At 55.9% G+C, this 15,656-nt stretch overlaps 1 protein-coding gene across 3 annotated transcripts in view; it reads left to right on the top strand.

The window, feature by feature from the left end:
* Positions 1 to 15,656, top strand: part of RUSC1 (RUN and SH3 domain containing 1) — a 28,677-nt gene that overhangs the window by 7,122 nt on the left and 5,899 nt on the right. For 2 of the 3 annotated variants that reach the window (XM_074980836.1, XM_074980835.1), the window contains exons 3-10: positions 3,286 to 3,384; positions 9,803 to 9,879; positions 10,187 to 10,361; positions 10,947 to 11,052; positions 12,058 to 12,104; positions 12,549 to 13,566; positions 14,126 to 14,254; positions 14,914 to 15,575. In XM_074980836.1, coding sequence (XP_074836937.1) covers positions 3,286 to 3,384; positions 9,803 to 9,879; positions 10,187 to 10,361; positions 10,947 to 11,052; positions 12,058 to 12,104; positions 12,549 to 13,566; positions 14,126 to 14,254; positions 14,914 to 15,082 — 1,820 coding nt within the window. In that variant the 3' untranslated portion in view covers positions 15,083 to 15,575. Of the gene's footprint in view, positions 1 to 3,285; positions 3,385 to 9,802; positions 9,880 to 10,186; positions 10,362 to 10,946; positions 11,053 to 12,057; positions 12,105 to 12,548; positions 13,567 to 14,125; positions 14,255 to 14,913; positions 15,576 to 15,656 lie in introns of those variants that run through there. The other variant, XM_074980837.1, reaches the window with a different exon arrangement.

The following is a 15,656-nucleotide window of genomic DNA, read 5'->3' as shown; positions in this document are numbered from 1 at the left end:
GGCCTGGCTTCTCCGGGGGAGGGAGGAGGGGCATTCAGAAGGGTTCTGTGTAGTGATGTAGACAGGGCTTCCCATTGTGCTAGGGAAAGCATCCAGGGAAAGGCTGCAACAAAGACAGGCAGGAGGGCCCAGAGGCAAGCAGTAGCCGGGGATGCTGGAGGCCCAAGTTTCATTTTTCTTCTTTGCCACAGACTTTGACTGTCTATGGGGCTGTTACCTTACCCATCTGGGCCTTAGTTCCCACTGGCCGACAGATTAACACTGCATTACCCTGTTACACAAGGGTAAGCAATACTGTTAAAGCCTCTGAGGCATTTGCCTACAACAGTAGGGCGGGCTCAAGAAGTATCACAGGCAGGCCATCTCACAGGCTTGGTCCAAGCACTGGACTGTTTCTGGGGCTCCCTGGCTGCCTCAGCTACGCTCCTTGGGCCCCAGGCTGTGTAGCCAAGAGTCAAACCCCTGCCATGCTCTGGTCATCCAGCAAGCGTAGTAACATGCTCAGGCCGCAGCAGCCTGAGTGAGCCAGACATGGAGCAGCTCAGCTCCAGGGTTGGCTGGCTTGGGGGTCCTTGCAGGGCTTAGACATGTGGCATTTCTCATCTGACAAATTCCAAAACTCTGCATGCATATGAGCTGAGGAGCCTGTCCATGGCGGGGCTGGGGCACCAGGCCCCCCACCCCAGAGAACACCCCAAAGGGGCTTGGAGCAGCAGGGAGAAGGCTCAGGCTGGGGCTCCTGCTAAACTCTGTGCAAGGGACCCTATGTACCTGCCCTGTGAAGTCTGGACAGGGCATTTTTCACTCTCCATCTTTCTGTCTGTCTGTCCTTCTGTCCTGTTCTCTCTCTCCTGCTGTCCTGTGTCCTGTTGCTTTTCCATCCCTGCATGGCACAGCCCACGGCCATGTGCCCCACTGCAGTGGCCCCCTAACCCCCGAGTCCTGGGGCAGGACCCTATGCCCCTTGCAGCCCCTGGTCCTGGGGCAGGGCCATGCACCCTCTGGCTGCTTTCTCTCCAGCTGCCAGCTCCAGAGTAGGGCCATGCACCTGCTGTTGTGCCTTCCACCCCAAGCCTCCAGTCCTGGGTAGGGTGACCATCTGTCCTGTTGTTACCAGGACATCCCTTATTTCAGCTGTCTCATAGGTGTCCCAACTTTTTAAAGAAAATGGCCAAATTATCCCATATTTTGCAGGGCTCCTGTTCACGGAAACCTGGTGTCTCAGGGCAGCAGCCTCTGCTACAGGCAGCTGCCCAGTTCTCTGGTGCCCATGCCTTGGGGTACCTGCTCCTGCTGCAAGGGAACTCCTCCGTAGATCACTGCCCCATTCCCCAGCACACCAGAGTGGCAGGCCCCTCTGCCAGAGAGCTCTGCCACAGGGCGGCTGCATCATTCCCGGGCATGTCCTGCCTCGGGAAGGCAGCTCCTGCTGCAGGGAAGCTCCTCTGTGGGAAAGCTGTCCTGTTACTCAGCATGGCAGACCCTGCTGCAGGGCAGCTGCTGCCTTCCCTGGCCCCCCTGCCAGGAGGCTGCAGAGTCCCTATTTTTGGCACGCCCCCACCACTTGTGAAGCCGCCATCCTCCACTCCCTCTCATCAGAAGGCTGCAGAGCCCCCATCCCCAGTGCCTCACCATGGGGCAGTAGCTCCCATCACCAAGGATCCCTGACATGGGACAGCAGCCCCCCATCTCCGGAGGCTGGTGACCTGTATGTGCCATGGGGCAATGTGGTCACCCTAGTCCTTGGGCAGGGCCCGTGTCCTGTGGCTGTGCACTTCTGAACCCCAGCCCTGGGGCCCTGCTGCCTCCCCATTGGAGACCCCCAGTCAGCTGGTCCCTGGCACCCCGCCCCCACAGTGAGCTCCTGCAGCTGCTGTCTGTGGCCCTGCCCTGGTGAGTCCTTGCCAGCTGCGGATCCTCTGCCCTGGGCAGTCCCTTGCCCTGGCGCCTGCCTCCAGGCTGCTTCCACTGCAGCAGCTGCTGAGCCTGCGAGCTTCTCACTTCCTGGTGTACGGGCCTGGCAGGCGGGAACAGCAGCTGGGTGAGCATCTGTGGATCAGCCGGAGCCTGCCCCTCAGCACCCACCTCCCAGTGCCGAGGCAGGCTCCCTACAGCTGTGACCCCTCAGCACTGGGGCAGGGGCCCTGGGGCTCTGATCCCTCAGCACTGGGGTGTGACTAGGTGCCCCACAGCTCTGACCGCTCAGCACTGGGGCAGGGGCAGGTGTCCTATGCCTGTGACCTCTCAGCACTGGGACAGAGCTAAGTGCCTTGCAAACCTCCTGTGCTGATGCAGAGATGGCTACTTGTGGTTCACAGACCAGCAGCAGTGCGGGTGCAGCGGGGAGCAGGGAGAGCACTTTGCCACCCCAGAACTGATCTCCTATCTTTCTTGCCTGGGTTTGTGGGATGTTGTTTCAGGGAGCAGTGACCCGCTGGAAAGGCAGAACATGCTCCAGCCACTGCTCTGCTCACACAAGGATAGCAGCTTGCTGGGGGGCTGTGTAGGAGCAACTCACTTACTGGGCCTGTTACAGGCTCCCAGGGCAGGGCTGTATCCCTGGCAGCTCTTCCAGGCTCCCCATGCCTTGGGTGGGGAAGGTTTCCTGTCTTGGAAGGAGGCTGCAGTCATGGGGAAACCTAATGGAAGTGCCCAGTACCAGGGGATGTGCTCGGGCCCCATGCCAGGAGCCAGCTCCAGGGGCTGTGCTGGGGTCAATTCCAGGAGCCAGAGACAGCTCTAGGGCCAGGCTGGGGCCAGCTCTAGGGTGGTGCCAGAGCCAAGGGCCAAGCCAGAGACAAGTTTCCTTTGTCTGGGGTGGTTCCACCTTTGTCTCTCCTGGCAAATCTCTTCTGAGCAGCTTCCCCTCCTTTCCAGCTGCTGTGTCCTTTGCACTGGCTGGAAAGGTGGGGGCTTGACCCTCCATGTCCGCACTCAGAGTCTGGCTGCCTAAGGCGCTGACTGCTAACCTGACCCATACTGTGCTGACTTCCCCACTGCTCTCTTTCCCTGGCCCTGACTCTGACCTGACCCCATTTATATCCACTTTAGGCAAGCCCCCCAGGTTTTCCCGAGACAGGTGAATGAGGGAGCATCCCCGCTTCCAAGGGCATCTGGGTGCTGCAGCCCCTGTCAGGCTCATAGAAGGATTTGCAGGAAGGACCCTGCCAGCTACCCATGCCTATGGCTGTGGCACTCTGCTAACAGGCAGGGTGTGCTGTGCGTGGCCCCTTGCTGCAGGGCACCTGCTGATGCACTGACCTAGGTCTCTTGCTCTCTTTCTAGTCAGACAGTCTCAGTCCTTTGCTGGCGTGGCAGGGACAGGCCAGCACTGGATGGCAAATGCGGACAGAGCTCGCGAGCATCGGATAGAGCAGAAGAAAGGTAACCCTCACCCTCCTTGAAATCTGTGGCAAGTCTCTTTAAGTGAGGGGAAGGGGGAGGGGGAGTTTCCATAGTCTTGAGATCCAGATGGCTGTAAAGTCCTGGTCTTGAGGGTGACTGGTTTAATTTTGATGCAACTTTGCAGAAGCTCAAGCCCCTGCTTTGTCCCCTAGCCCCGTGGGTCACCAGAGACAGGGAGACTGCCTCAGACCTGGAGTGTTTCACTCTATGCTGGCTGGGACTTCTGGCCACTTTTGTTACAGAGGCATTAGTTTCAAGGCCAATAGGAGCTACTACCATCAGAAAAGTCAGTAAAGTCCTACGGGAAGAGTGAAATGACACCAAACCCAGAAGGCAAGGCAGTAAATCCTGACAAAATGGGCAAATGCTTCTGTACAAGTATGAGGGGTAGAAATACTAAGAAGTGTGATGTGAAGTGCCTGCTGTTACAAGGCACTGTTGATATAATGGGTACCATGGAAACCTGGCAGGATGAGGATACACTGTGGGGCAGGGATATACTGGGGTGGGAATGATGGAGTGTGCACATTGGGGGATGGCCCTGTATGTTAAAGCATGAATCTCATAAATCTGAAAGAAGGTGTGCTGTGGAACCTCATGGATAGAAATTCCACGTTTGAGTAAAGCGAGGAGCACACTGCTGCCCAGGGGAGCAATAGCCCTCGTGCAAAGTTGTGGGGATTCCACAAAAGCAGACAGTGAAGTGACGGTGAGTAAGTGCCTCCACTGGGCCTGGTACAAAGAGAACATTGCTAGACACATACATGCCCCTTTCATGGAGCTGCTAGTCCTGGAACCCATAGGGGCAGAGCCAGTTCTTGATTTAGTGGTAGTAGAGCACTGGCTCTGGTCCAATAGGTAACTAGAGCTGAAGCACCCGGTCATAGTGATCATAGGGTAATTAAATTCCACCTTCTTGTAGGGGAGCTAATGCCAAAGAACATTCCACACAGTAACTTCAACTTTACAAAGGGCAATTGCACAAGACAGAGACTGCTTCTTTGGCGGACTTAAACTGAACTGTCCCAATGCCTGCAGATATTCTGCAGACAGACAGGAGGAGGGCCTAAGGAATGCCACCCTGCGTAAACTGCAGAGCGATGAAGGCTGCTGAAGGCAAAGAGCATCCTTTTAAATGTAGAAGTCAGACCCTGCAGTGGTGGTGGCTAATGGAGCAATGTATACAGGCTGAGAGGTTAGTGTGACCCGATCAGGAGGTGGACCCAGAAAGAGTTTGAGAAGCAACTGGTAAAAGGCAGAAACTGACCGTAAGAGTTTTGTTAAGTACAACAGAAACTGAATGCTTGCCAAAAAGCAATGGGACCAGTAGATTTTGCTCCAGCTACCTTGTCTTGCTAAAGTGTTAGAAGATACAGCCGTTGCAGAGAAGCGCCGTGAATTCTTTGCATCGGTCTTCAATTCAGAATGGCCATAGTAGGTCAGACCAGTTGTTCATCTATCCTGGCATCCCCCCCCGTGAAAGCAGCCCATGCCAGGTGCTTCAGAGGGAATAGACAGAGCAGAGCAGAGCAAATCAAGTGACCCATCCGCAGGCCCAGGTGCTGTAGTCAGAGGTCGTGGGACACCCACAGGAGGGGTGCTCCAGACCTCCTGACTAATATAGGGACCTGTCCTGCATAAATGTATCTGATTCCTTTTGAACCCAGTTATACTCTTGCCCTGCACAGTGTTCCCGGCATGATTTCCACAGCTTGGCTGTGTGTTGTGTGAAGTACTTCACTGAGGGTGTGTGTGTGTGTGTTAAACCTGCTGCCTGTTAATTTCATTGAGGGACTTGTGGCATAGGAAGGGGTAACTAACACTTCCCTAATCAATTTCCCCACACCTTTCCCGATTTCATACACCCCCCACCCCATCACAGTTCTAGCCAGAGGAGGAATATGGGGGCTACAGAATATTCTCCCAATGTATAGACTGTCACACCCAATTAATATGAGGGCAGTTGAAATCCCCTATTATTATTATTATTTATTATTTTGTAGCTGCTGTAATCTCTCTGAGCTTTTCACACTGTTACCACCCTGGTCATGTGGTGGGTAGTACATTCCTACGTAAGATCAGTCATACTGGGTCAGACCAAAGGCCCACCTAGCCCAGTGCCCTGTCCGCTGACAGTGGCCAATGCCAGATGCCCCAGAGGGAATGAACAGAACATGTAATCATCAAATGATCCCTCCTCAGTCACCCTTTCCCATCTTCTGACAAACAGAGGCTAGGGACTCCATCCCTGCTCATCCTGGCTAACAGCCATCCATGGATCTGACCTCCATGAATTGATATAGCTCTTTTTTGAATCCTGTTAGACCTGGTTTTCACAACATACTCTGGCAGGGAGTTCCACAGGTTGACTGCATTGCAAGAAGAAATATTTCCTTTTGTTTGTTTTAAACCTGCTTCCTATTAATTTCATTGGGTGACGCCTAGTTTTTTTGTTATGGAAAAAAGTAAATAAACTTTTCCTTATTTACTTTCTCCACACTAGTCATAATTTTATAGGCTTCTATCATATTCCCTGTTAATCTCCCTCCTGTGAGATGAAAAATCTCAGTCTTTTTAATCTATTCTTATAAGGCAGCCATTCCAGACCCCTAATCACTCTTGTTTCCCCGTTTTTAACTTTTCCAAAGCCAAGGTATCTTTTTTTGAGATAAGGCAATTACATCTGCACATAGTATTCCAGATGCGGGTGTATCATGGATTTATATAGGGACAATAAGATATTCTGTTTTATTCTCTATCCCTTTTTAAATGATTCCTAACATTCTGTTTGCTTCTTTGACGGCTGCTGCACATTGAGTGGATGATTTCAGAGAACTATCCGCAGTGACTCCAAGATCTCTATCTCGCTGGTAATAGCTAATGTGGTCGCCTTCATTTGAGATGTTTATTTAGGGCTTTGTTTTCCAGTGTGCATTATTTTGTATTTAGCAACATTAAATTTCATCTGCTGTTTTATTGCTCAGTTGCATAGCTTTGTGAGATCCCTTTGAAGCTCTTCACAGTCTGCTTTGGACTTAACTGTCTTGAGCAGTTTAGTTTCCTATTGTGATGTTTTTATTATCCAAGCATGGAATTGCTAGCCCTAGAGATTCCATAATTTGGTTCATTAAGATTGTTAGTGTATGTTTGTCTCTAGCTTTTTTTCACATCCAGTGCCACTCCCCACCAGTGAGACACGTTTCACCATTCCTGTATATTTTATATATTGTCATATTCATTATCATTTTTCCACCAAGTGGCTGTGAGGGCCATTCCATCAATATCCTCATTTAATAGCAGGCACCCAAGTTCACCCATTGTAATATTTAGTCTTCTGGCATTTCTGTACAAGAGTTGCAATTTATCAGTAGTTAGTTGTCTGCCTTCATGAGAAATAATTGAATGGAGTCTTTTATGATTGACTTTTTCTCTTTAGTTTCTAGCAGTGCTTTTTCAACCCCTCTCCTTGCCTCTCCTCTGGGGCAGGATATAGAGCAGGGATGGGATGGCAACCGCTGACCCCACAGAAAAATCAGTCAGGGGCCACACGCCTTCACTGACTGGTCCCCAAGGGAGAAGGAATAAAAACCCCTCAGAGATGTGGCCTGACTGAGAAGCATGAAACAAAGACACTCACTTCATTTCCCTTAAGCTCCAGCCCCAGTAGGAGAGTGGGGAGGCAGTGAGAGCCAGGGATTATCTCCAGTGCCATATTAACTCTTCTGGAGACCCAGGGCTAGTAGATTTTTATGGGGGTCCCCCTAGCCTAGGGGGCAGGGCCAAAATGAAGGGTTCAGTGTGCAGGAGGAGGCTGCCGGGAAGTGGACTGGGGGTAGGGGTGCAGGGGTGAGCACAGGGTAGGGGATCAGGGTGGGAGGGAGGGTGCAGGAGTGGGATGGGTGAGGGCTTGGGGTCTGGGCCAGAGAAGGTGCAGGAGTAGGGTGAGCATCTGGGGACTGGGGTCTGAGTGGGAGGGGGCAGGGGATTGGGGCATCTACCTGACACAGTTCCTTGGGGTGGGGGCACAGGTGGCTGTGCATGGCCCTTTGTGTTGCACTCCCTGCAGGCACCACCTGCTGCTGCTCCTGTTGTCCAGGAACTGGCAAATGGAATTGGGGGGAGGTGCCTGCAGGAAGAATTTTCCTGTGGCACGCAGAGCAGCTTCCTACCCGCCCCCGCCCCAGGCCAGGCAGTTCCTGCAAGTTGCATTTGGCATGTAACTTGTGTCGATCAAGCCCCCGAGATTCAGGGCTTCCCTTGGGGCAAGGAGCTGGTGGTGGGTACCATGGTTGGAACACCAGTGCCAGCTTGCCCTGCTGTGGGGAGAAGCAGGCGCTTTGAGTATCATGGGCCAGATCAAGGCAAGCTGCAGGCTGGATCCATAGGTTCCCCACCTCAGCAGAGAGCATCCTCTTTCATAAATCCTCACCTAAATTATATCTCTGTCCAAACTGTGTGCTTCCCTGAACTTGCCCACTTTCCCCAAGCCCTCTGCTTAGAAACATCTCTACACCCTGACAGAAGGATTAGGAGATAGATAGTAAATAGGACAGTAAATAGCATAATGCCACTCAATCAGTCCCTGGCGTGCGCTCACCTTGAATACTGTGTTCAAGTCTGGTTGCCGCATCTCATAAGGGATGGCATGGACCTGGTAAAGGTTCAGAAAAGGGCAGAACGATGATCAGGCTATGCACCCTAATTTACTCAGAGTGACTGAACAGATGAGGGCTGTTTAGCTTAGAAAGCAGACAAAGGCCAGCTCTGATAGCAGTCTATAAAACTATGACTGGCATTTAAAATATGGCCCTAGAACTGTCACTGACCCTTTTCCACAGCACAAAAGCCAGCGGTTACCCAATGAAACGAACAGGAAGAAGCAGATTTAATACAAAAAAGGGGATTACTTTTCACACAGAGCACAGTTAACCCATGGACCTCCTTGCCAGGTGGTGGTGTTATGGCAAAAAGTACAACTGGGTTCAGCAAAGAACTAGATCAGTCCATGGAGAACAGGTCTCTCAATGGCTGTTGGCCAAGAGTGTGCCTTATGATGGGGGCCATCTTGTATGTCTGTCATCTAGAAACTGGGAGTGAAGACGGGTGGATCACTCCAAATACCCTGATCATGATACTTCCCCTGAAGCTGGCTTTGGCCACAGTCAGAGACATGCTACTGGCCTAAAGGGACCACTGTGGTGTCCCATTTGGACATGCATTACATTCTAATTCAGGTCCTCCAGCCAATCTCCTGCATGACAGGACAGCAAATTTCACCCAGCAATTCCTGCCTCCAGCCAGCAATTGGGGGGGGTGGGGCAAGAATATGTCTTGGACAGACCAGCACTTTTGACTCCCAAGGATGCCGGTGCATCCTAAGGGCACTGCTGACCTGTGCTGTCACTCTTGCCCTACGCATGTGCCCCTTGTTTGTAGGTTCCATTTTCCTAGCTTGGCCTTCCAGCAGCAGGCTCCACTGCCCGAAGGCAGAAGGTTGGAGCTACAACCTGCCCTTGGCTCCTTTTCCTGGCCTGTGAGATGAAGGGGTAGCTCTGGGTGGCTCCTGCAAGCTACTCTTTGGGCGCGTGTTCCCAGTCTTGTCCAGCAGGTGGTGCTGCTGACCCTGCAAACTTGGAGCTCAGGTCGGCAGTTGCAGGAGGGAAGCCCTAGATTCCACAAGCACCTTTCATCTTCTGCAGCAAAGAGTTTGGTCCTGCACTTGTTGTCATGACAACTGCCAGTTTCCTTTGCACCTTTTTTCTTAGATTCACAAGAGATGATCGTTCTCATGGCAATGTGCTGTGTTTGCTGGTGCATCTCAACAGAGTGGCAGGGCTCCAAGGGCCATAGCTGTGTAGTTGCTGCAGGGAATAGCTGGGCGGAAGCTGCAGCTCTAGGTTGGAGCTGGAGGAGGCACACTGCCAAGCGCTGGAGAGACTTACCCAGAGCCTGAAGCAACTGGAGCCACTCTCAGGGGCACAGGATCTTTGGCATGATTCTTTCCCACCCAGCAGGGGACAGTACAGGAGCTGAGAGGGGGGTGTATCTTGCAAGAGAGAGGGGGCCAACTTTGTCCCACCCATCAGGAGCAGTGGAGGAAACAGTCTGGCAGAGATTGTAGGGGACTGGTGCTATCCCTGCCTTGCCCAGCAGGGGGCGCTGCAATGACTGGGGGCGGGGCTGGGAGGGGCAGGTGCTTTCCCTGCCTTGCCCAGCAGGGGGCGCTGTAGTGACTGGGTGGAGCTGGCGCTTTCCCTGTCTTGCCCAGCAGGAGGCGCTGCAAAACAGTCTGTCACCAGTTATACAGGGCTCCCCTGCCCTGGCTGTGGGTATTTGGTGCAGCTGTTGTGTGGGGACTCAGTGCAGGTCTGACTTGTCCCTTCTCTGCCTGTAACAGCTCTGCTTGTTGCTCTCAGCGCCTCTGTGGAGAAGATCATTGCTTACTTCAGCACTGCACGGAGCGTGGTTCAGAAGGTAGAGTTCTGGGCAGGGCATGCTGTGGCCTGGGCTGTGGATCTGGAGGGAAAGGCTCAGTGGCAGTCTTGCCTGTTAGCTAGGTAGGAGCTGGCCTGCTGGTGCAGTATGGGGCTGTGTGACCTTCACCAGCTTGTCCCTGTTCTCTGGCTGGTGTCACATACTAGGAATCCCAGGAGCGGCAAGCCACACAGGGGTGCTGAGGGCAGGAGGAATGCCACCTTCCTGCCCAGCTGGCTCTGGGGAAGGGACACCACAGCTGCCTCCCCACCACTGCAAACTGTCACCTGCCCCTCTTCTTGCCCAGACGCAGCTGGGTGACAGCTGGCTCAGCCCAGACGTGAGCTACCTGTTGCTGAGCAGCCTGTGCCCGGCGCTCCATGCCCTGGTGGCAGATGGCCTGAAGCCCTTCCAGAAGGACATCATCACAGGCCAGAGGAAGAGCTCTCCCTGGAGGGTGGTGGAGGCCTCAGTGAAGCCAGGTAAATCCAGACCATGTTGCTGGAAGGGGCACAGTTTGACCCAAGGAGACGAATAACCTTTTGCTTTTTGTTAATGGGTTTGGTGGAGAGGAGCATTTGAGTTTATACTGGTTTCAGAGGCCTTGCCTTCATGAGCCGGGCGTGCTCACTAGCCACGTACTGAGAATGCTCGTTTCTCTAGGGTTCTGGGGCCCACTGCAGGGAAAGCACACAGCGCCCAGCAGAGAGTACCACTGGCTTTGTTGTGTGCAGGGACCCACCTTGAAGGCTCAGGCTCAGACTGCCAAGCAGCCCCTGCGCTGAGCAGGTGGCACGAGAGTCACTGTCTGTGGCCCCCACAGCAAGGCAGGTCACTCACAGACTTCACCAACAGACCAAGACTCACTCTCAGAGGGGCCAGTCCCTGCAGTGCACAAATCCATTGGGGGATGTGAGTGACTGGGGCCATGTCCCCCAAACCCTTCATTACTTTGGGCGCCACCCTCCCTCCTGGTTGCTCTCTGAGCAGGGCCCTCACTTCATGCCAGGTGTTGGGGAGGGAGAGGAGCCAGGCTGCTAACAGGCTCTATGGCGTGTGTTCTGCAGGCCCCAGTACTCAGCCACTGCACTCGCTCTACTGGGAGGTGTCCCGGCTGGCTCCCCTGCGCAGCAGCAGACAGAGGTTCCATGCCTTCGTTCTTGGCCTTCTGAAGTAAGTACCAGGCTTGGGAACTGTCCCCACCTGGGTCAGGCTGGGAAAGGCCTAGGCTCTCAGGGTAGGCTGGTCCCTGCTGGGCCTTGGGGAAGAGGCTGCCTCTGGTGTCTCTGAGCCCTTCTTTATGCCAGGGCCTGCAGCTGCCAACTCATGCTTGCAGAAGTGTGTTCTCTTGGTCTGATGGGCACTCCCATGTGTGCAGTGTGCACCGTCTCAGGACATCCATCACTCACACTCAGAGCCAGGGCCTCCCTTGTGTTCACAGTCCTACATCTGTTCTCAGCTGAGCACAGGGCCTTATCCAGGGTTGAGGGGAAGCTCTGATGCAGGAGAGGTGCAGATGGTGGGGAAGATGCAGACAGAAGGAGGGAAGGGCTGAGATGGGAGAGGTGCAGGTGTGGGGAAGGGCTGAGGTGGGGGAGGTGCAGGCCAGGAGCAAGGGCTGAGGTGGGGGAGGTGCAGGTGGGGGGCAGGGCTGAGGTGGGGGAGGTGCAGATGGAGGGAGGGAAGGGCTGAGGTGGGGGAGGTGCAGGTGGTGGGGAAGGACTGAGGTCGGGGAAGTCCAGGCAAGGGGACACGGCTGAGGCAGGGGAGGTGCTAGCAAAGGAGGAAGGGCTGAGGCAGGTGTCTGCCATGTGGGGCCCCAAGGCACAGACTCAGGCCCAGTTCAGGGAGCCAGACACTTTGCCCTGGTATAATGCCAGCACAAAGGACAAATCCTGACGGGGGCAGCCTGGTGTCTGCTACCTTGGGCCAGGGACCACCTCCTTCTGCCTCCTGCATACCAGGTGCTGGGACTTTGGCAAAGCGGGTGCTTAGCCCTGTACCTAGGGCCCCAGCTGGCTGGTGGAGCACTCGAGGGTCATGACCCTGAGGCAGAAGCTTTGCAGCCTCAGCTCTGGGGCCTGCTGCAACCAAGTGGGGCGGTTTGTGCTGCTGGCCCAGCCCTTCTGGGGCTGTCGTTCTGAACGGCTGGGACTTACACCTCTCTCTCTTGTTCAGCATGAAGCAGCTGGAGCCATGGCTCGCCCACCTGCACAACAGCCCAGGTAAGTGGCCTCTCTGCTGCAGGGAGACCCCTCAGTGGCAGTATGCCCGGGCTCCTTCTGTGGGCCCCAGTAGCCCTGTCCCACCACGAGCCCCAGATATAGGCAGGGTGGCTGCTGCTGCACTATCAGAAGGGTGGGAGCTCTGGGGAGTGATTTGGGGGGCTTTGGAGCGGGTGCTCTGTGGGATGAGTGAGTCTGGGGAGGAGTTCTGGAGCGTTGTTTGTGGGGTTCTGCGAAGATGGGATGGGATGGGAGCTTGATGGGTGGGGATTCTGGGAAGTGGTTTGGGAGAGCTCTGCAGGATGGGGGTTCAGTGGGCAGGGGGCTCTGAGGGGGCGGGGCTGTGTGAGATGGGGGGGCTTGGTGGGTGGGGGGCTCTGAGGGTCAGGGCTCAGTGGGTGGGTAGGGGGGTGTCAGCTCACCAACACTACCTTTGTCTCATAGGTGTCATCTCTCTCCTCTACCTGCCTACGGCCTTCCTCTCCCTGAGCCAAGGCCTCTTTCCAAACCTAGCCCGTGAGCTGCTGCTGCTGGTCCAGCCCCTCTCGGCACTGACCTTCCACCTCGACCTGCTCTTTGAGCACCACCACCTGCCCCACAGGCTGGCCTCCCCTCCCAGCCACCCCCCTTGCCCTGCACTGGCAGCCGCTCCCCAACAGGGCTGGGACGCAACCCAACCGGCTGGGTGGGCTGAGGGCCCAGGTGGCACTAGCCCCAAGCATGACCCGTCCGACCTTGAGCCTGGGAGGGCAACTCAAGGGGGATCAGAGGACAGCACTGGAGCTCAGGACAGTGCAGCAGCCACCAAAATGCCCCCATACCTCCCTGGTGGCTCCCTGAAGCAGAAGGTCCAGCAGGTGCTGCAGTTTGGGGGGAAGCTCACCCAGACTCTTCTGGGAGCTGAGTGTCCTCCCCAGCCTGTCCCACAGGATGGAGGCCAGAGGCGGGGCGGCTGGTGGGGACTGCTGAGCCAGGCCTCTGAGATCTACACCATGGCCACCAAGGAAAGGTTCCCCTGCACCCACTGGCCGAAGCAGGGGATGGCTGCAGGGGATGCCAGCTCAGGCCAAGCAGCTCTGCCCCGTGGATCCAGCCAGGCATCTGTGAAGGAGCCCTTAGCTTGGGGAGGGCAAGGTGCTGGCAAGACAGAGCTGCAGCTCCTCAAGCCTGCCATTGGGGGAAGAGGTGCTAGTGTTCTGGGTCTGACGCCCTGCAGGAAGGCGGGGAGCTTGGATGCTCCCAAAGCTGAGGAACTCCCGCCACAGGCTGATGCCAAGGGATGCGCAGGCCCCACGGAGATGGAGCCATCAGAGCCCTCTGCCAGCAAGAGTTGTCTGCCTGCGTCTGAGGAGCTGATCCCTGCTGGGAGGCCTCCTGGCTGGCTGGGCCGACTCTTCGGGGACCCCTGTCTGCCTGCCAGAGGCCTCCCCACTGACCCTGACACAAGTGCAGCCAAGTCCAGGTTAGTGCCTGGTGGGTGGGGCAGCAGGCACTGTGGCAGGGCTTCCCACTCCTGCAGGGCAGTGGCAGGACCCAGGCCCCACAGCTGGAGTTGGGCTGTATCCAGCAAAGTGCCCGGAACCAGGGGCGTTAGCAGCGTCTCAGGTACAGGCCTTCAGGTGCTGTAGATTTTAATGGCCCCAGCCCCCATGGCCAGAGGCCTGCAGCTGCTCCAGGTGGGGCCCACATGTCCCCTGATCAACACCCCCTTCCTCAGCCTTTGCATCACGTGTCTAACCTCAAGCCGCAGCCGGAATGAACGGCTCGACAGTGCTGGGTCCATCAGGCACATGCATCCCGCCAGCACTTGCACCCGGCCCTGCCTATGCGGCCAGGGCCTGCGGGGGTGGGGGGAGGTGCCCAGGGAAGTTAGTTCAGACACTGGCCTTGAAAAGGTGCTGCTTGCGGTATTTGACGTGGGGCTCTGCTCGGGCCCCAGGACTCTCTCCGTTACCCTCCTGGAGACCTGTGTCTTTGCCAGGCTTTCAGGCTGGCTGGTGACTCCCTCTAGTCCCTGACAGGAGACCTTCCAGCTGGCTGCCCCCCCGTGTGAACATTCTCACCCTGCTGAGGAAGAGGAGGCCCTTGGAGAAGATGTGGCTTCAAGAGCAGCAGGAGATGGAGGTGTCTGACTCGCCCCAGCTGCACAGGTGCGTGCAGGGAGCTGGGTTTGGGACAGGGCGAGGTGAAGAATATGATGGATTTCTGAATTCCCAAAAGTGCAGGGCTGGCACCAGGTCTCATGTTCGCCTTTCATACATTCCTTCAAGTCTCCAGGCCCTGCTAACCAGGCCTCAGGCTTCCCGCAGCACTGCCTGTGCCCCTCACTACTGACCCACAGCCCCAGCTAGCCAACCTGCAGCCCTCCCTGCTCCTTCATGTCTGACTCGCCCAGTGGGGGTGTGAGGGGAATTCGTGACTCAGTTTGTCTACTTGCTGTGCGATCCAGCTGCACTGAGGCCATCACTTGCGTCAGTGGAGGCTGAGGCTACAGTGACAGGGCAGCTATGTTTCAGCTCACTGTCCTCCCAGCCACTCTGGAGCCTTGGGCCCAGCTGGCAGCGTGCAGCTCTTGTCCTTTGTGTAACCCGGCACATGGGTTGCTGGCCTCAGCTGCCAACGACTGGCCTGCAGGTTCCTGGAACGACAGATTATTCGTTAATTAAAGGTTATGACCTGTGCTGAACCCTCCAGGAATACGCTCCGTACTCTGGCAGAACTGCCCCTCTCCGGTTGTCTCTCCCACCCCCACCCCCACCCCGACCCCCTGCACGAGGCTAGCCCCTCACCCAGCCCGTTTGCTGTGCAGGGCCGTGCGGGCGCTGTGTGACCACACCGGGGCTGGCGACCAGCACCTCAGCTTCCGCAAAGGGGATGTCTTGCAGATCCTAGCCACCGTGGATGAGGATTGGATTCACTGTTGCCTTGGAAACAACACTGGCCTAGTTCCTGTTGGCTACACCTCCCTGATTTGCTAACAAGGAGAAAGCCCTCCAGCAGCAGCCGCTGGTCCCAGGGCAGGGCCCTGGCCCTGGGATTGCCCTAAGCAGCTTTGCAGGTGGCCTTCTGGTGTTGTGGGTAGCGCCAAGCCACAGGCTGTAGGCACAGGGGTCATGAAGCCTTGCACCTGTACCCTCCAGAGCCAGCCAGTGCCCCTGCACCCCTCCTAGCAGTCCCAGGTACCTCTTCTCCTGGCCTGAGCTCTGCCCCCTGCAGCCTAATGCCCTGGTGTGCTTTGTGTGTGGCTTTGCTGTTGCATGTGTGTGGGTGGAGTCCCTCTGCTCTCACACAGTAAGCACACAAATATATAGTCTCTTTCTGCTGCTGGCATACTCATGTGCTGTGCCCCCAACTAGACAGTCAGGGCAGCCCCAGAGGGCCATGTTGGAGCAGGGCCCTGACTGGGCCCTTAGCCCCAGGACTCAGCCCTAGTCCATGGAAATACCTGTGATGGCTGTTGCGGGGGAGATGGGGAACCAATAAAAGGTACAGATGAAACACTGATGCCTGTTGCTGGCTCGCTGCAAACCTTGGTGCTGTGTGAAGACTGCA

Source organism: Carettochelys insculpta, chromosome 30, assembly GCF_033958435.1.
Source record: "Carettochelys insculpta isolate YL-2023 chromosome 30, ASM3395843v1, whole genome shotgun sequence".
NCBI classification, from domain to species: domain Eukaryota; kingdom Metazoa; phylum Chordata; order Testudines; family Carettochelyidae; genus Carettochelys; species Carettochelys insculpta.
The sequence above is the reverse complement of the archived record's forward strand: the minus strand, read 5'-3'. Positions and strand labels throughout refer to the sequence as shown.